At 43.3% G+C, this 21,606-nt stretch overlaps 1 protein-coding gene across 10 annotated transcripts in view; it reads right to left on the minus strand.

Moving 5' to 3' along the window:
* meis2a (Meis homeobox 2a) overlaps nucleotides 1-21,606 on the minus strand; it is a 149,432-nt gene that overhangs the window by 31,345 nt on the left and 96,481 nt on the right. For all 10 annotated transcript variants that reach the window (XM_034195033.1, XM_034195034.1, XM_034195025.1 and 7 more), the window contains exon 9: nucleotides 17,134-17,210. In XM_034195033.1, coding sequence (XP_034050924.1) covers nucleotides 17,134-17,210 — 77 coding nt within the window. The remainder of the gene's footprint in view (nucleotides 1-17,133; nucleotides 17,211-21,606) is intronic.

Genomic DNA, 21,606 nt, shown 5'->3' on the forward strand with positions numbered 1-21,606 from the left:
AGGTAAGAATAATACATGAAAACACGGTTAAGGATGTGATTGTAACTCTCCGTCCTCCTCTCATGGAAATAATCAGAGCTTTTAAAGGCGAGAGGCGGATCGCTGGAGGTAACCTCATTTTGAAGACATGGCACAAGTGCACAGCATAAGATATTTACACATCGATCCTGTTTATCTAAACAGTGAGAGAGGAAGAAAAGAGAAGGAAGGCTGAGGGAGGGAAAAGAGAACGAGAACAAGCATGCCTGGACAGAGAGAAAATACCTTGTTGAGGTTCACAGAGTTCAAGAGCTCAGTCAAAAGAAGGAGTTCCTGTCCTCAGACACACACCATAACCGCAGGGACTCAAGGCCATTCTGTTACACCTGGTCAGTGTCATCCTATTTTAGCGCCCCTGAACCCGTACGTGCAGACACGAGCATGGAAACAAATGGTAAATGGATGGCATTTATATAGCGCTTTTCCATCTGCATCAGACCCTCACAGCGCTTTACAATGCCTCACATTCACCCATTCACACAAACACACTCTCACACCGATGTCATGCATGCACTACACACCAGGAGCAACTAGGGGATTATGGACCTTGCCCAAGAGCCCTTAGTGATTTTCCAGTCAGGGTGGGATTTGAACCAAGCATCCTCTGGTCTCAAGCCCAACGCTTAACCACTAGACCATCACCTCCCCAAGCACACATCACGGAAACACGTCACGTCTGGAAACATATCATGGCCAACACGCAACTTTGGCTACCTACTGTACATCTGCAGATACTACTAATTATTTCCCCATGACTGTGTGCCTCACGGATGGATCAGTTGTCTGCCTGGGTGATTGCCATCCAGGACCCGGGCCAGTTCCATGGTGTGGTAGATGTGGCAACACACGGCACCAGCGCATGCTCCCACACTTGATTCTTTCTCTCTTAATCATGAGACATTCAGATCGCTGCTATCTGACTTCTAGAGCAGTGATTCCCAAGATGTGGGCTGCAACCCCCTGTTGGGCTGTGTGATGTCATTAAAAGTAAATAAACATCTCTGTAAGTCCTTTCGGCTGCTCCCTTGTTTTCACTCAGGGTCATCCCAGCAGATCAAAGGTGAATCTACATGTTGATTTGGCACGTTTTAAGCCGGGTGCATTTTGCAGGGGTGGGGTTTGAACCGGAAACCTTCCGCACTGAAACCAAGCACACTAACCACTTGGCCACCATCACTGAAGAGGGTTCATTTATAAAAGAAATCTGGCTGCAAAAGTGATGGTTTGTATGAACAGTAATACTTGTGTGTACTTTTGCAGCCAGGCTGCTCAGTGTGAGCCTGATTTTGTCAAATCTCAGACGCTAAGCAAAGTGGGTCCTGGTTAGTACTTGGATGCGAGACCTCTTCAAAGGGGCTGCGTCAGAAACGGCATCCGGTGTAAAACGTGTCAAATCACCATGTGGATCTGCTGTGGCAACCCCGCTCAAAACGAAAGTAGCCAAAAGGACAACAACTCACTTAAATTTGTTCAAGTACTCATGGGTTTTTCAAACATGGACTACAAGCACGTGTTTCATTGTAATTCCATTGTGGTGATGCACAGAGGGGCAAACTTACACTGTACAGCACTGCAGCAGTCGAACCACATTTCATTGAGAAAACAGCATCCCAAACAAGAGCAACGTTTAAAAATCACAGTCATTTTGACATCACCCAGGTTACAATTCACAAGACTCATCCACCTTTTTTAAAACAAAATTGCTCTCCTGTTGGCATGTGACGTTGGCGTACACACGAGGCGTTCGAGCGAAATCTTTCCAGCTGCACATGCAGAACCTTCATGGAGAAACCATTCATCCCAATGAGCTCTGAAGGCAAATGGAAGCTCATAAACACAGACTCCACTGTATAGACTTTGCATTTTATCTTTCAGCTGTATGGATTTGCATTTTATCTTTCAGCAGTTTCCCTTTTTTTTATGAGCCAGGGACCCCTATAACAGGAGAGGGAGGGATGAGCAAGACGGCACGCTGGCAGACAGAGTGAGCGAGAGAGAGAATTTTAAGAAAGAATGCAGAAAGAGAGGAATAAGAATGAGACACAGGTTAAGAGACGGAGGAGAGTCCAGGTCACAAATCTTGCTGCTATTCTAGTATGTGACATCTTTGCTCGTTTGCGGCTGCTCATTAACAAACAATACTGCTGTGAAATTGGTTTAATGACAAAGTAATAAAATTGCTATTCTGCTCACAGATGGCCTCGGGCGCATGGAGAAGTCTGGCAGGCTTACTGTGGCTGCCCGTGCACTTTAAGCTGCTTGTTCATGAAAACAGCATCCTACGCTTTCTTTCGCACCATCACCTTTTTTTCTTTCCTCTTTTCAAGTTTTTCCCTCTTTCCGCAAATGAAATAAATTAACCTACTTTTCTCCCTTGTATTCTCCTTGAATTCTGTCTCTCCCACACTCTCACCCCCCTCTCTCTCTCTCTCTCTCTCTCTCCGGTGGATTCAGTTCTCACCCCGAGTACAGAAATTACCATCTTAAAATAAGAAGAAGAAGAAAAAAAAAGAGAGAGTAGGCTCGCCCACGCAAATGCAGCTCAACTTCATTTCAAACGTGGAGCCCTTGTTATTAAACGACCTACCAATAAAACCAAGCCGTTGAGGAATAAAAGAGCCAAAAAGAGCAGAGAAGTACAAAGACGTCCCTCCTCCCGTCAGCCTCTAATGCTTTTCTCTCTGCTCTCTCTATCTGGCTTCCTGCGCGCCTCCATTGCTGGGAGAATTCCACATCAGCCTTCAAGACTCTCAAGCTTGTAATGGGAAAGCAAGTTTTAGAAAGGAGAAAAGTGCAAGTACAACCTCTGGCAAAAATTATGGAATCACCGGCCTCGGAGGATGTTCATTCAGCTGTTTAATTTTGTAGAAAAAAAGCAGATCACAGACATGACACAAAACTAAAGTCCTTTCAATAGCAACTTTCTTGGCTTTAAGAAACACTATAAGAAATCAGGAAAAATAATTGTGGCAGTCAGTAACGGTTACTTTTTTAGACCAGCAGAGGGAAAAAAAATATGGAATCACTCAGTTCTGAGGAAAAAATTATGGAATCATGAAAAACAAAAGAATGCTCCAACACATCACTAGTATTTTGTTGCAACCACCTCTGGCTTTTATAACAGCTTGCAGTCTCTGAGGCATGGACTTAATGAGTGACAAACAGTACTCTTCATCAGTCTGGCTCCAACTTTCTCTGATTGCTGTTGCCAGATCAGCTTTGCAGGTTGGAGCCTTGTCATGGACCATTTTCTTCCACTTCCACCAAAGATTTTCAATTGGATTAAGATCCGGACTATTTGCAGGCCATGACATTGACCCTATGTGTCTTTTTGCAAGGAATGTTTTCACAGTTTTTGCTCTATGGCAAGATGCATTATCATCTTGAAAAATGATTTCATCATCCCCAAACATCCTTTCAATTGATGGGATAGAGAAAGTGTCCAAATATCAACGTAAACTTGTGCATTTATTGATGATGTAATGACAGCCATCTCCCCAGTGCCTTTACCTGACATGCAGCCCCATATATGACTGTGGAAATTTACGTGTTCCCTTCAGGCAGTCATCTTTATAAATCTCATTGGAACGGCACCAAACAAAAGTTCCAGCATCATCACCTTGCCCAATGCAGATTCGAGATTCATCACTGAATATGACTTTCATCCAGTCATCCACAGTCCACGATTTCTTTTCCTTAGCCCATTGTAACCTTGTTTTTTTTCTGTTTAGGTGTTATGATGGCTTTCGTTTAGCTTTTCTGTATGTTAATCCCATTTCCTTTAGGCGGTTTTCTTACAGTTCGGTCACAGACGTGACTCCAGTTTCCTCCCATTCGTTCCTCATTTGTTTTGTTGTGCATTTTGATTTTTGAGACATATTGCTTTAAGTTTCTGTCTTGACGCTTGATGTCTTCCTTGGTCTACCAGTATGTTTGCCTTTAACAACCTTCCCATGTTGTTTGTATTGGTCCAGAGTTTAGACACAGCTGACTGTGAACAACCAACATCTTTTGCAACATTGTGTGATGATTTTCCCTCTTTAAGAGTTTGATAATCCTCTCCTTTGTTTCAATTGACATCTCTCATGTTGGAGCCATGATTCATGTCAGTCCACTTGGTGCAACAGCTCTCCAAGGTGTGATCACTCCTTTTTAGATTGCAGACTAACGAGCAGATCTGATTTGATGCAGGTGTTAGTTTTGGGGATGAAAATATATAGGGTGATTCCATAATTTATCCTCAGAATCGAGTGATTCATATTTTTTTTCCCTCTGCTTGGTCTAAAAAAGTAACCGTTACTGACTGCCACAATTTTTTTTCCTGATTCTTATAGTGTTTCTTAAAGCCAGAGAGTTTCCATTTGAAATGACTTTAGTTTTGTGTCATGTCTGTGATCTGCTTTTTTTCTACAAAATTAAACAACTGAATGAACATCCTCCGAGGCCGGTTGATTCCATAATTATTGCCAGGGTTGTATTTTCTTTTCTCTTTTTCCCTGATTGCCCAAAAGTGCCCATTTATGAAAGCACCCTCCTGGTTTTCATACAACCTGCACAGAAGGTGGGCCACAGGTCTGCTACATGACCACAGAGGGTGTCTGTGCCAGGCTCATAACCTGGTGAGTTGAAAAATTAAGTAGGCACTGGCGGCTCTAGGGCAGGGCTTGATAGGGCTGTGCCCCCTCAGGACCCACAACATGTTGTTTATCTGTATGATGTTCTCGTCTGTCGAGCCACTTCATGCCACCCATGTATCTGAACATGGCCACAAATCATATCCCTTTAAGATAACTCAGGAACCAGCACCTGGTGAATTTGAGGAATGGGAGGATGACAGTATGAAAGAGTGAAGAGAACAGCTCTGCCTAAAGGATGGCTGTCTCCACCCTGTTGTTTGTTGTTTTCTGTGTAGTTTCCATCCATCATTTCCAAATTTGGACTTGTGATTTTTAAACAATTGCTATGAACAATATATGATAATGCAGTGAGTGAACAGGCACTTGTACCTTGAGTTCAAGTACCTCGAGTGAGGGGGACAATGGGGTGTGAGATTTGACTGGAGAATCGGCGCAGCAGGGACAGTGTTGCATTTGCTCTACCGTACTGTTGTGATGAAAAGGGAGCTGAGCCAAAAGGCGAAGCTCTCGATCTACTGGTCAATCTTCGTTCCTACTCTTACCTATGGTCATGAGGTTGGGTCATGACCGAAAGAACTAGATTGTGGGTACAAGCGGCTGAAATGGGCTTCCTTAGGAGGGGTGGCTGGTGTCTCCCTTATGCCGTGTTCACACCGGACGCCACGCGAGCGACGGTGGCAACAGGTTGCCATGTAATCCCTATGGAAGGATGCGTTGTGGCGCCACAAAAGTTCAAGCCACGCAATGCGACGTGATGGACACGAATCAAACAACATGAATAAAGCGATTTTGAGTGATTGGCGCGTTTGTGGCGCGATATCGTGTTGCATCGCGTCGCCCTCTTCCCAAGTTGAAAAATCTGAACGTTTTCGTCTTGTCGCGCCACAATGACCAATCAGGGACTGGATATGTAGTGACGTGGAGATGTCTGGAGTTTATACTTGATGTGGACATGTCCTGCCTCTGGCAATCAGCCTGTGAGCAGGACTTATGTCCCTTTTGTCCTTTATTTCACAATTATGACAGAGTTTGAGGGGAGAGCGAGCAGCAGCACTGCAGCAGCAGCAGCCCATTTTTTTTCACATGTGTGCGTGCAAACGAATTGTCCATGAGGATAATTTTATTAACTACACAGATGTATAATAAAACAAATGGTGACTGGTTTATAACACAATTATGACATAGTTGGAGAGGACAGCGAGGGAACTGCAGCAGCAGCCAGTTTTTTTTCTTTGTCACATGTGCATGCGTGAATGGGACAAGGGGGGTCCTCAAACTGGGTCCTGGAGAGGCAGAAGTACCGCTGAAAGCGGCCGTCATCCAGACGCAACTCCTGCAGCAAATGATTAATTTGTGGTGTCGCGTGGCATCCGGTGTGAACACGGCATTAGAGATAAGGTGAGAAGCTTGGTCATCCATGAGGACCTTGGAGCAGAGCCACTGCTCTGTCACATTGCGAGGAGCCAGCTGATGTGGCTCGGGCATCTGGTAAGGATGCCCCCTTGGTGCCTCTCTAGGGAGGTGTTCCAGGCATGTCCAAATGGGAGGAGACCCCAGGGAAGACCCAGGACCAGGTAGAGAGATTATATCTCCACAATGGCCTGGGAACACCTCGGTATCCCCCAGTCAGAGGTGGTTAATGTGGCCCGCGAAAAGGAAATTTGGGGTCCCCTGCTGCAGCTGTTGCCCCCGTGACCTGGTTCTGGATGAGCAGTTGAAGATGAGTGGGAGGGAGGGAGTGAACAGGCAGGTACAAGTTCATCCATTGCAGTTTGTTAACACAATAACTCAAAATAATAAATGATATAACCTTGGGGCAACTTGTGGATTAGTGGTTAGCACTGTTGCCTCACAGGGAGAAGGTCATAGGATCGATTCCCTTCTGTGGCCTTTCTGTGTGGAGTTTGCATGTTCTCCTGTGTTTGCATGGGTTCCCTCCAGGTGCTCTGGCTTCCTCCCACATCCAAAGACATGCAGGTTAGGTGGATTGGAAACTTTAAAAATTGTCCATAGGTGTGCATGCGGGTTGGAAAGTGTTTGTTTGTCTATACGTGGCCCTTTGACAGACTGCCGTCCTGTCCAGGGTGTACCCCGCCTCACGCCCTATGACTACTGGGATAGGCTCCAGCTCCCCCGTAACCCTTAACTGGAATAAGCGGTTGAAGATGAGCGATTGATGCACCAGATCAAGTCAAAAATCAAGTTTGTTTTGTGGAGGTAAAATGCCTGTTTGCCACCAGCTGGATATGTCTCAGCTTGTTGCAGGGAATAATACGACCATCACGTGCATGATGAATATTGGCAGCAGGTGTGGTTGAAGTTACACATAGCTTGAAATAAGATGATTTATCAATTTATTTAACTTCCAAAGCTGCTCATGTGTGCTCTTTGTGTGAGTTAATAACGGCTACGTTGTCAGCTCTTGTACTTTAACATGCATACTTGCATGTTTACTGTTTCTGTCGCAGTACTACTAAATAATCGCAGCCCCACAAAAAAACAACAAAAAGTTCTCAAGCCGCCACTGTAAGTACGCCCTCGCCAATCATTTGTACAGTGGGACACGCTAATGCATTCACACGTGAGTGTGGACATAAACACAGCGGCACACATAAGCATCAGCTGTTTAAGACTCCCACGGCTTATCCTGTGAGTACCGCGTGTGTCTAGACTGCGCTATGAACAGATATTTGGATCGCTAACAACAGGCGCACATAATGAAAACTCAAATGAAACCAACTGCAACGGGGAGTCTGTTCTATTCTGCCCTGCCAATAAAGAAAATATGCCTCTGCAAATGTGTTTCTCCCGCCAAAACAGATAAAATGGGATTATTATTACCGCACTAAGACAGGAGCCAGATCAAATGAACTTAGCGGGTAGGGGGGCCGGCACTTGGGATCTGACAACAGAGTCAATTCTGCTAATTAACTGCCAATTAGCGGCCCCTAAATGAGAGGGATCATGATGCTTGTGTTGGCAGCTCCCCCGAAAGTCAGACGCATATAAACACTTGTGCTGGCACGCACACACGCAAACACACTTAGCAGCAACATCTCTGAACTCTGGCTTTATATTTAGAAAGCCAGGGGCAGAAGACGGCCATCGCCGGGAGTCCCAGGCCGCAGCCAAAAAAAGGCTTGACATTTCCATCTGGGTCAAAGTTAGAGAGATAACCGGCAACTTCAGTCAACGAGCACAGAAATGCTATAGGAAGAGGGAGAGAACGAGACGCAATGTAGAGGGGAAGGAGGCAGGAGGGGCTCAAAAGACTCAAATACTTATAAAGAATGAAAGAAAGAAAAAAAATGATGCAGCTGGACCAGTTTCACAGCTTAATGTTACATTTGGAAAATATTACTTATTATTTTGCATCTCATAATGGGCTCACCCGCCAAAGCAGAGGGTCATAAAAAATAAAAATCATAAAAAAAAAAAATCATAAAAGTCTGTGTTGGTAAGTGTGTCGTTGGACGGAGAAAGAGGTTTGGAAAGAGCAGGAGCAAATTTGGCTTCGGCTTTTCCATTTCCCGTTCTCAGATGCAAACAAATGTGTTTTTAACCACAACTGCATTTTGAATGTGAACCTGTTACGCTGCTTCCACAGACCACTGTGGGTGATTTTAGTTCGGGGACATTTGGAAGGGGGGGGGGGTGTGCTGAGCAGGTCAGACTATATGTAATTTTGAGTCTGTGTGCTGCAGCAGGAGTTCTTCCAGGAGGAGAATCTGGATTCTAGGCTAAAACTGTACTGTGTGAAAGGTCCTCTCTTAGCTTCTGCATTTATGTCAGTAGTGATCTCTCTGGATCCTCTGCCTTTGAGCACAAGAGACGCCTGGGAAGAGCTCATGGAGTCATGAGGTAGCTGGACAGAGGTGTTTAGCTTCGTCGATACCTTTGCAGAAGAACGACCGGTTGTGAGACTTGGATGTTAACCAGCGACTTAAAGTGACAAATGGATGTCTTTGGCATCAGGCCACTTTGGAGGATCCTTGGGTACTGCTGGACAGATGCTGTGTAAAACAAATACTTGCTTGAGATGAACCACTTGGATTTTTAGAGAACATCACAGACATTTTGCCCATGTAGTGCACTTCTCCAGACATTATCAAGTACAGTGCTCCAGAAAGTATTCACCGTGTTTCACTTTTTCCACATTTTGTTATGTTACAGCCTTATTCCAAAATGGAGTACATTTATTTTTCCCCTCAAAATTATACACACAACACCTCATAATGACAACATGAAAAAAGTGATGGTTCATCTTTCAACAGGACAATGACCCTAAACACATGGACAAGATATCAAAGGAGTGACTTCAGGACAACTCTGTGAATGTCCTTGAGTGGTCCAGCCAGAGCCCAGACCTGAATCCAAATGAGCATCTCTGGCGAGATCTAAAAATGGCTGTGCACCAATACTCCCCATCCAACCTGATGGAGCTTGAGAGGTGCCACCAAGAGGAAAGGGCAAAACTGTCCAAAGATAGGTGCACCAAGCTTGTGGCATCATATTCAAGAAGACTTAAGGCTGTAGTTTCTACCAAAGGTGCATCAACAAAGTATTGCGCAAAGGGTCTGAATATTTATGTACATGTGATTTCTTAGTTTTTATTTTTAATATATTTGCAAAAATTTCAAAAAACATTTTTTCATGATGTCATTATGGGGTGCTGGAGTGGAATTTTGCAGGGAAAAATGAATTTACTCAATTTTGGAATGAACATAAAGTGCTCTAAAAGTGAAGTGCTGTGAATTCTTTCCAGATACATTGTACAATAACAATATTAGACATGAAGCTGATACGATCAAACTATTGTCATATCCTGAAAAAGTTCAATATGCTAAGTTTTTGAGATGGGCATTAGAAATTAGCATTAGCTCTGAATGTTGTGATACCCTGCATTGGATAATTGTTATTCAGTTCTCTATGTTAACTGCATCTGTCCCTATCCAATAAATAATAAGTGAAATGAAATGAAATCCTCCTGCAGAACCGAGAACCTGACCCCTGACCCCTTAGCTGCAAACCGTAATTTCAGAGATACTTTTAAAAAATGAAAATCGACTTTAATAAACAACAGAACAAAAGCTTCCATAAGTAAAACCACTTCAGAAAGTGACATTTGTGCTTCTGTCAGTGTTACCAACTCCAGATATCATAAACTAATTTGAGCTTGTTTCTTTGTAAAGTTGCAGCTTCTTATTGCTTTGGGTCTTTAAAATTTTTTTCCAAAGTGTAGCTATGTAATTTGGGTTTGTTGCCTTCTTCTAAATAGTAAAGATAAATACCCCCACTCAGGCCCTGTATTAAAACCTTTATTAATTATTATTACGATTATCTACACATTTATCCACCCATAACCTGAACTTTGCATGGTGCAACAACTTGCCAGAATCAGTGGCGCACTGAGCTAAACACAACAAAACATAAAACACAAAAACGTTATAAAAATAAATACATATAAACAAGAATAAGAAATTATTCGTGATTATTGCTGCAACAATGGAAAATGAATAGTCCAAAGAATTAAGGAATATATACAAGAAATCATATTTACATTGATTTCTTAAAAGTGTGGCTCTATATCATGATTACAACCTTGTCTTGTAAAAGAAATTAATAAATAGATATGAAATTATTAGGATTAGAGTTACAGCGATTTGTTGTTTGCTTAAAATTTCTTTGAGTTGCAACAGTGCACATTATTGGAGGGACAATCAAGTCATTTTTCTTCTTCTTGATTCGCCCCCCATCTTTGAGACCTCCTTCTCAAGAGTTGAACACAACAGATTGGTGACAATTATACGTTTTTGTTTATGACCATCAGAGGGCGCAGTGGAAACTGTGACGCAGTTGCTGTGCAAGAAAAGCTTTGACAAAAGCTGCCAGGATCTGAGTTGTCTCTGTTTTAAATCGTACTAGTATTTGGTGTTGGTGTCTTGCTTTATCAATGGCCAAAATTATGTGTCACCGCCAAAGTCACCCTGCTGGTGTAACAACACGCTCAAGATCATGACACAGTAGTTCTCAGCCAATGAGCGGCATTGTCAGATATGGACCAAGATGGCGCTCAAACCGCCTCATGGATGATAAATGTGTTTGGATACAGCCCCTCTTTTTAGTGGGTGGAGTTAAAAAGAGGGGCTCGAAGCTCAAAATTGTCTTCTTCAGCTTCACCTTCTTTCATCCCTTTGTCTTACATGCAGTAAAAAAGGTAAGTTGAATAATTTTAGAAGGTTCCACATTCATGGACGCTTGTTCCTCTCTGGCAATCTGGCAACAACACTGCTCCTGGCGAGGACAGCGCTCCAGTTCGCCCTATTGAGGTTTCAAATCCTGCAAAATCTCGCGAAACCTCGGCGAGGTCGCCGCGCTGTGAGATGTCATTAACGTTGAAAACTGCATTGAGACGCGCTGATCAGGCTACACTTTAACCGCTGCACACGGACAACAGCATGAACATCGCAACATAAAACTCTTGTGCCTAAAACTGTTGTGAATATATTCTCTGGGTTTATAGTCGTTGTTGTTGTGTTTGTTTTACGTAAACATGCCAGAAGCTCGGGTTGTCTCTCTGTTATTTTCAGTGGGAGGTGCTGTGAGCTGCGATCGCTTCCTGTTCATGTCGTTCTGGGGGAAAGTGAAGTTTGCTCTTTAACGTCCTGATTATTGTACGTTACAACACTGTTTGTCCTGTTTGTTCCAGACGAATATATATAAAATGTCTGAAATTTAATTTGCGTTGATGAAATTCCACGCAGATTAAACATAGCAGACACAGATTATTTGGAATATTTGTTTTAGCAAATTTTCAGTGTCTTAATAACGTGATGAAAAGCATCAAAACTTTACATCTTGGTTGTATAATGTTCATTTGCAATTGCCGCCATGTGGATCCTCTATGTTGTTTAGACCGCAGTAACTCTCTGGCGCGCAAAGGATTATGGGATATCTCAATAGGGTGAATACAAAGAAAGCCAAAAGAAGAGAGACAGAGAGAGAGAGAAAATCAGTGCGCCGAGCCCTGCCCTGCACGGCCAAAGATTTCGTCTCCTCAGTGGGCACAGGCTGCTTGGCGCCATCGTCTGCCGGAAACGCTTCCCTTATCATGTGACCTGTGCTCCGACAGGGGCCAAAGGTTGGCCGAGATCCGCCCCTGTGTCTTAATAACTCACTCATTGTATTCCTTTCTGCCACTAATTAGAGCTTCTCCCCTGTGCACTTGCGTCTGTCTGTGCGCATATTCCCCTCTGGGCTGGAGAGATGAGGCAGGAAAGTAAAAATAGAGAGCGGCTTAGTGCCCTCTTTATTGTTATTAGTGCTCCGGTGGCACAGCACTCAGTCGTCAAAGATGCCAAGAAGCGACATGCGCTCTCCCCCCCTTTTCCATGGAAATAACCAACTGGCTCCCTGTAAACTGAGGGAATAATGACGGGACAATTTCCTTCCTTTGTATTATTTTTTCTCTCTCTGAGTCACCTTTCATCGGCCTCGTCCCGCCGGCCTGTGTAACAGCCCCGCGTGCACGTGCACATGCTTAAAAGTACGTACAGTAGATGCGTGCTTTGCAGCAGTTGTAAATAACGGCAGCGGTGTCGGTGTGTGTTTACGGCGTGGCGTGAGCGTGAGCGTGCGCATCATGCTGGCTCTAACGCTGAGACATGAAGGGATTCAGTCAGGCCCCATTTAGCCCAGACTGATAGCGGGACACCAGGAGCTGCTGAGACAAGCAAATATACAGCCAGATAGCAGGAACCCCAACCCAGTGGATATTCACCTGAGTCCGGATTTGCCGTGTCACCCGTCCCAGAATGCAATGCCCGACTTAGGCCCTGGAATCTTCTGGACAATGCAATTGCACGTCATACAGTGACACTCCCTGCAGCAGGATGTCGGGAGTCTCAAAGGAAAGCAGAGCAGCGCGTGGGCTAATGGCGGCTAATGCTAACACCCACACATGCACACGCACACACACATATGTGTTTACATGCACAGAGGAGAATATTAACAGGATAATCAAGTCATCCTTCATATTCACTCACCGCCAGCTCAATGAGATTGTGGACTTTGACCTTTTCCTTTGTTCCTTATTAGCATCAGACGGCTAATGGGGTGTGGGCGCGGCTGCTGACTAATGACATCAAGCAGACTTGGAAACAGGTCAAGTCTGAAGCGGTTTTGCTTTAGAACAGGTGAGCCGCAGGTAACGCAACGTCCGTTTGACCACGAGGGTCGGGGAGGCTCGACGGGGCAAAAGGGGGAGCGAGAGAGTGAGACACACTGTCTATTGACAATCACACAGAGCACCCTTGTGCCCTCAGTCGGCTGCGATTGTGCTGCTGGACAAAGCCCTGATTCAGCACATCCTTTCCCCGAGGGAGATCTCTGGAAACTGAAGACGGCGACCATCCCCTCCTGCCCCCCCCCCCCCCACTCATCCTTTGCCTAGTCCTCTCCCTCTGTCTCTCCTTTCCTCTGCCTGTGTCTGTCTCTCTGGCATGTAGCATGGCAGTGGACATGCATCAAAGGGAGCTGCAGAACAATGCAAGGGGCCAGCCAGGAATTTGAAGAGCTTTTTGGCGGGGAGGGGGGCAGGAATTTCATACGGTGGACTTGTGTCATGAGCTGGGTGGACCATCTCAGTGACACAAATCGAAGAGAAGAACAGCGTGCATGATCCAAACAAAGACACACCTAACTGTAACGCACTGTCCTGACTGAAAAGGGGGGGAAGAAAAACCTATGTTTCCTCTCATGTTTCCTTCACTGTAAAATAATCAATAAAAAACACACAAATCGCCTCCAGCCACCATGACGGAACCTAATGACCTTAATTAATTGATGGTGTGTTCATGCTAATTCCGCTCCAGAATCATCTGTGCACAAGCAGGCGCTGGGAGGGTTCAAAATGTAGTCCGTTAGGGATGTCGATGATGATCAACTGGGATGATGATCCAGTGTCTTTTCTAATTTTTTTATTTATTTATTTTGACTGATTAGAATAGGTGTCATTAAACATGAGTTTCACCCCATTTTAGACATAATGTTGTAATGGAACTGACAGTCATGCCTCCATCCAGTGCTCGGTAGAACACCAGCACCATCACAGTACATTTCAGAAGTGTTTTTATAAACATATCTATGCTCTGCTTTGCTTCAAATGCAGACCAAGTCACCATTTATTTATTGGCATGATATTTTTATTGGGTGTGTCATTAATAAAAAAAAAAATTAATCAAAGTCTCCATGCAAGGACTTCCTCCATGGAGTTTCACGCATCTTATGAGTGTAATTCTGCTTTATTTGATTAATAATTTCACATCAGTTCAGCCTGTTCAGTGCTACATATATTATTAAATATGTTATTAAATTGTATTTGTTTATTTTGTTGGGCAACGTGGCATTTGTAAAAGATTTAGATTGTACAATAGATTTTTCACAGATCCATCCATCCATTTTCTAATTCCGCTTATTCCAGATAACGGTCATTGGGGGGCTGGAGCCTATCCTAAACAATCACTGGGTAAGAGGTGGGGTGCACCCATGGAGCTGTGCACCCTAGACAGTCCGTCAGTCTGTTGCAGGGCTACATATAGACAAACACCCCCACACTATTACTCACACCTACGGCAAATTTTTACTCACTAGTTCACCTAACCTACATGTCTTTGGAAGTGGGAGGAAGCTGAAAAACCTGGAGGGAACCAGTGCAACCACATGGAGAGCATGCAAACTCTGCGCAGAAAGGACTAGGTCGGAAGCAAACCTGGGATCTTGTCACTGTGAATTTACCTTGATTCTAGTTGCTGGGGCATGCAGTCATCATTGTCATATTTGTAGATCACCCTCTGTGTATTTGCAAGTATTTATGAGACAAATTTAACTCCATATGACGTTAGCTTTGAGTTAGCAGACGTTAGCGTGCACACTGACAGAAATGTCTTATAAATCAGTCCAGAGGTGTTATTAGGTTCCAAAACAGTGTGTTAAATTTTAGAAATGTTTATTTCTCGCTAGCTTTTACATAATATATTAGAAAGAGGTTATATTTACACATAAACGAAACAGAGTTTTGCAGCTCGCTAAACCAGGCTGTGATGCCATCATGCTAATGTCCGCAAATTGTCTTGTAAATGTCCGCAAATTGTCTTGTAAATCACTTCAGAGGTGTTACTAGGTTCCAAAAACAGCATTTTCAGTTTTAGAAGTGTTTATTTCTCAATAGCTTTTACAGAATATATGACAAAGGTGTTATTTCTAGCCAAAAACGAAGTGAATTTAGCAGCTAGCGACACCAGGAAAGTGAGGTCACCATGCTCACGTCCGCTAAATATTTTGTAAATCCTTCCAGAGGTGTTATTTGGTTCCATAAACAGCGTTTTCAGTTTTAGAAGTGTTTATTTCTCGCTCGCATTTACACAATATGAGAAAGGTGTTATTTCTAGCCAAAACTGAAGCAAAGTTAATAGCTAGCGACACGAGGAAGTAGCGTCACCATGCTAACGTCTGCAAGATCATATCATAAAAATAGGAACAGAATGTGACTTTTTAACCTCTTAAAATACCTCTTAAAATAGGTCAAGCTTAGCCATCTTTGACCTTGTCCAAGGTCTGTGTCCCAAGAATGTTTCCTGTGAATTTGAAGACAGTAATAGGACAGGAAATTATTCTGGGCACAGACAGACGGACGGATGGACGGATGTACAAAAAGCCTTTGCAATATTTGATGGCCATTGGGTAAAGAGTAATACATCCACCTATGGAACAGATGAAACAGCTTCAGAAAAGGGAGCACTCACAGGACTCCAGTCTCTACTCAACATCATACTAGTGAGACTGATCTGCTATGTTAAGAAAATAAACCTCATTTTTACAAAATGTAATTGTAATCATACTACATTTCCCCTTTCTGCAGTTATCATGGAATACACTTGTGTATTTCGTAGCATCACACTGCAATCTATTACTCCCAAAGCTTGTGTGTGCGCGTGTTGTTTGTGTGTGGAAATTTGGTTCACAAGGGTGCGCCCCAGCGAGACATGCTTTCGTTACAAAAAGATCTGAGGAATTTCACTGCTGTGCTTGGATTACATGGCCGCTGAGAAAGGAGGGACTCTTCTTGTACCTGTCTATGTCTCTGTCTGTTTCTCTCTCGCACGTTAGCAGACTATTCCTGCATTAATCACCATGACACAGTCAAGGCAACTCAATTTTCTGCTCCTGTAGGTAAGGTGCGTGGCGTCCTGAAACGGCAGCACAAGGCATGAAACAGACAAGCGGGGGCTAATCTTTGGTTACTGGTGTAATTGAAATGCTATCCACACTGTAGGGTGCATTAAAGTCTGATAACAGCGGTTCCTGTGGCCAATTTAAGTAGCTTGACTTCCCTTGGCTGGAAGGAGGAAAAGCAAAGGGAGAGCGAGAGAATGAGAGAGAAAGTCATAGAGAGAGGATGGGGGAGGAGAGAGAGAGAGGGCTGATAGATAAGGCCGACAAACCACGCTAATTCTCCAGGCATGTTTCTCATTGTGATCCAGGCAAAATGAGAAAAAAAAAAATGAATCACGGAACCAAAAAAAAATCAATTGACCCTCGGGTGGCTTGTCAGGCTGGGAGTCTGATAAACCTAAAAGCTTCGTTAATGTCGGCCTGCCTGTACCCAACAGATAGAGCACTTTGTAAATGAACCTGGTTTGATAAATATATTAAGGAAAGCTGTGAATAAAAGGCACAGACTTGTCATTTGTAAATAGAACCCCCGCTACATGGAATTAGAATGATAAAATGGGGTTCCATATAATTAAGTTTGTGTAAGACCTGAAATCCGTGCAAATACCTTCCCGGAATTTTGAAAGGAAGCTGTCAGTTCAATTAATCTGAACATCACCCTGAGAATGTACGGAACAAAATTAAGCCGTAGATAAAACCTGGGCTAGTATTTTGATAAGTAATTCCTGTATCATATCTTTGCTTCTGTGATCATTTTATTTAATCCACCACCCCCAGTTATGTGCTAAGCCATCTACAAAAGCCCTGCTGGCCAGGCCACCAGAACCTTAATCCACCCTATAGACGATGTAAAATGAGGAGGGGGCGGAAGACAGTTTGCCTTTTTTTTTTGTGGGGGCACCAGTGGCAGAGTGAGGCATGTTTTGGGAAGAATGGGTGGGGGCACTTTGGGTACCTTGGTTATATCCCTCTGAACGCATCAAACCACAAAGCCGCAGAGCATTTCGCCGATAACACCGGAACATCCCGGTAGCTTACGCGTAATAATGCCACAAAGGCTGTCTGTGTGTAATGCACCTCTGTTTGTGCACATAAACGGTTTTCACACTTTAGGCGTATTAGCACTGTTGGCTGCTGGGTAGGAGGGAGGCGAAGGATTTTTTTTTAAAGAAAGGGCTCGGCGATGCTGGCGGTGGAGATACGGCGAGCGGAAATCTTGACTCACCAGTTGTTTACTTGTAAGATGGTGAGGCCTGTGTCTTGGGCTAGTTGCTTCTTCTGCTCTTCAGAAGGGTAAGGATGCTGGAGGAGCAAACAGAGAGGAAAAGACATGCACGTGAGCTTCTCGGACACACACACACACACACAACAAAACAAATATTCAAGTAAGAGCGCGTAAGGAGAAGCAGCACATGTTCACAGTCAGTGACATCACAGTTCATCTACGCCACCACAGTGAAGTTGGCATGAAACAAGACGTTCTTGTAGTGTCGCTTGTCCGCGTTAATTTAGGGGGTTTAACAAAAATATTGCTTTAATTGATAAAAAATTTTGGCCATTTGTATGCATGGTGCCTCTGTTTTCAGAGTGCATATGTAACTGGACAAGCTGTAGGTTTTTTAAGAGTGAAGTCATAAAAATAATTTTCTTTGGCACCACTACAATTTTATACCTTAGCATTTAGATAAGGGATTCATAATATGATGTTGCCAATATGATCAAAATTCATGTGGTCTGGAAACAATTTAGAATTTCAACCCCTGTGGGGGAGAAATTCAAGGTATCAGATGCTATGACCAACATTTGGTAGATTTGGAAGTGATTTGCAAGAAATCGTATGGATGTCAACCTAACATGGTCACAGATAATGTCGAAACATCGCACATATGCACACGCACTTCCTCCTGTAGTTAGTCTGCATGACGGCGATGAAGGAAAACACAATATTCACTATGGAATTTCTCCCTGATAAATATGTCCTCTTCATTAAAATGAGCTGTAATTTTGTGATGTTAAAAAAAAATAAACCTACAGTATAATGCTTGGATTTTGATAGAAACTAAATTTTCTCAGTTTTGTGAAATTTGAAAGGCCATATAGCTTTATTATTGTTCATACAAGACATTGCTTTTACAGCCAATTTCTTTAGACAAGTCAGGAAGTGGGTACTGGAACATTTCAAGTTACTGAATATGATGTCTTGAATTTCATTTACATCAATCATTAAGAAATACAAACAGTATGGTACTGTATTAACCAAGTCAGACTGGGAATAACAATGTAATCACCATATTTGTATCAGGTATCAACGGGATGGATCATGCCAGTCGTCATTGGGAGAGTGAGATATTTTCCATCGACTGAGAAGAATTAAACATCCCTCAAACATTGATCCATTCTTGGTTGAGAAAAACCTGAATATGAAGCTGTTTATATGGTGTCGAAATATAGAGGGACTGTGTATAAAAACCGCTGTAATCCCTAAATGGTTAATGTGATATTTTCAGCCATCTCCTTTTTTTTCCTTTTTGTGACAGTGTCAAGAAAATTGTCACATTTTCGTCACACGGTCAGGTTTCAGTCACTGTTTTTAACCCTACCCATAAATCCAATGGCCCCCGTGCCACCCCATATTTCATTTATACCATCACAAAATAATTTTGTGATACCGACACAAAATGTGTTAGATTTTTGTGGCGGTATCACAAACTAATAGATTAAATCAGTTTGCATGACGCCCTCACGAACGGGTTAAATATTTTTTGTTGGGTTGGTGTTGAATTCAAGATGAAAGTCTACACTAAAAGCACATCCTCACTCCTCACTCAGGGGGAGGAGGAGCAACAGGAAGACAGGGGTCAGGAATGAGAGGAACAGTAGTAGCCAGTAAACCAGTATTGATCATTATTATCACTTTACCGGGGCGTTGCTAGGCCGGTATCGTAGATTTACGTCGACGGTATCTGGCTATACCCGCCCGCTGTGCGTAAACAAATGACGTCATAGCGCGCAGCCCAAGAACTGTCCACAGAGGGGAAAAAAAAACTGTCCGCAGAGGAAAAGATTAAAAGGCGAGAAGTGTGTTTTGGTCCCAATATGGATATTCCGGATGATTTTCTCATGGATAGGTTGACAATGAAAAGCAGCTAAAGCAGCCAGCTTGATGAGGACGCACTGCTGAATTTCAACAGCAGCGCGCGCCAGGCGGCAGAAGTTTAAGTGAGCCAACTTTTTATGTACGCGTTACGTGTTGTGTATCTCAGTAAAAAGTGATAATAATGCAAATAACATGCTGTTGTCGTGCGGCATGCATTTTCTGCGTCCCTCCGTTCACTGCCAGTCGCCCAAAATGACAGCTATTTGCCCTCATCTAACTCGGGCGAATAGCTGTCATTTTGGGCGACTGGGCGTGAACGTCAGGCCTCTGAAAATGCATACCGCCCTCCAAAAGCATGTTATTGTATTAGTATGTCTGGTATTTATATTGTGTATTTATATTTGCAAGCTGTTTCTCGTTTTTACTTTCACTTTTGATACTCTGTATGCTTCTTACCCTGTGTGCTGCAATGCAATGCTGCTGGAACCTCAATTTCCCTGAGGGAGTCTTCCCAAGGGATCAATAAAGTTCTAGCTAATCTAATCCATCCTGATTGTTTCAGTTCAGCTCCACACGGCAACACACACACATGCACGCGTGTGTGCGCGCGCACGTCACACCTCGCCAAACAAGTTTGTCAACACCCCCTTCCCCACAAGCATTCACGCCCACGTGCAACATATGCAACAATGCACGCACAGAAACGCAGGAACATGCATGCACTGATAAACCGCGACTTGCACAGACACCGCGGTGGCGGCGGCATGTGTGAATCCCTTTATAATACAGGCAACAGAATGAGTGGGTGCAGATTTTCAGCAAAATACATTCATCTTTCCTTGAATGTCTGTCATTGCGTCCTGGCGGCGGCTCCTTCAAACAGAGCGGCTGAATTACAGACTAAAAGAACAGACTGCTGTAAAAATCTCATCCGCAGCCTTGCCAAGAGTTTTTACCTGAAAATGTAATTCGGCGACCACGGCTGCAATGATACTATTTGTGTCAGGTCCAATCTGGGGAGCACGGGCTGATATAGATGGCAGACCTTGGGCTGCCTTGCTCCCCCTGGGCTTGCTATGAAGCATGACAAAACAACAGTGATCGCTGGTGACAGATGTCTTTAAGGGCCAGATTAGGAGTCAGGGCGCACGCAAACGAAACAAATGAGACACTATGTGCTTCATTCAGCCGCAGCAGACAGGCAGGGAGCGTGCGTACATGCACACGTACAGAGAGGCATGCACACACACACACATATGCAGATATGTATTCATATGCATGACACCTACAGATCACAACACACGTGGTTCCTTTCGAAAAGTGATGCATTAACCCCCCCGCCGTTCGTCTCTCGCACACATTCTTCCCCTTCAAGCAAACCACATTTATGCTCCACAACTTATGCTTCCTCTGACAATTTTTTTTTTTTTTTTTTGCGGAGGTGGTAATTTCTGCCTGGCTTCTCTTAATTGTATTCAATTTGAAGCTGAAATGATAACAGCCTCTCCATAACTCCTTTCTCATTTACTGGTGAAACAACTGATATAACTGAGGTTTCATGTCGGCAGCGAGGAGCGTTTGTCCTGTCAGAGCCATCTAAGTGCCGTCTATTTTAATTAAAGGAGAGATGGCAAAAAGGGGGTTTGCGGAATGCGCTCAATTAATAACAAACAAGGCTAAGATTGAACAAATAATGAATGCCAGCCACAGAGAGGGATTAATTTGATTTGTACTTGTGTATACAATCCCTTTTAATATTCCAAAAATCATTAACAAAGGAAAGATGATAATGCCTGCATAGAAATACATATTTTGATTGCCAGGTGCTGACATTTCCTTGGCTCGGACAAACAAGCCAGTTTCTGTGTACACCACGTGCATGTGCATGTTGCATGTGCACAATGTCCACCTCAGTCTCAAAGACTTTTCCCCTGTTCCAACTGTTGGCATTTCAACCAGCAGACCATGAGAGAATGTGCTACACTCAAAAAATGGCTCTCTGGGTGAACTCAGTTCAGTTATGTTCAGGATTTCCATCTAATATATGTAGCCCCAACTCAAATAAAACACATCCATGAATGATAATGTAATTTAATTGAGTTGAGACTACATATATTTATTAGATGGAATCCAATCCAGTGACTCAGTTTTTGAGTGTATCACTCAAACAAATGACTCATTGGATGAACTCAATTCAATTATGGGCAGGATTTCCATATAATAAATATATGTAGTCCCAACTAAATTAAATTATCTAGCATGGATGTGCTTTATTTGAGTTGGGGCTACATATATTTATTAGATGGAAATCCTGAAATCCTGAAAATCCTGTCAGTTTTTTTGAGTGTATGTTCAGGATTTCCATCTAATATATGTAGCCCCAACTCAAATAAAACACATCCATGAAAGATAATGCAATTTAATTGAGTTGGGACTACATATATTTATTAGATGGAATCCAATCCAATGAGTCAGTTTTTTGAGTGTATCACACAAACAAATGACACATTGGATGAACTCAGTTCAGTTATGTTCAGGATTTCCATCTAATATAGGTAGCCTCAACTCAAATAAAACACATCCATGAAAGATAATGTAATT

Source organism: Thalassophryne amazonica, chromosome 19, assembly GCF_902500255.1.
Source record: "Thalassophryne amazonica chromosome 19, fThaAma1.1, whole genome shotgun sequence".
NCBI classification, from domain to species: Eukaryota; Metazoa; Chordata; class Actinopteri; order Batrachoidiformes; family Batrachoididae; genus Thalassophryne; species Thalassophryne amazonica.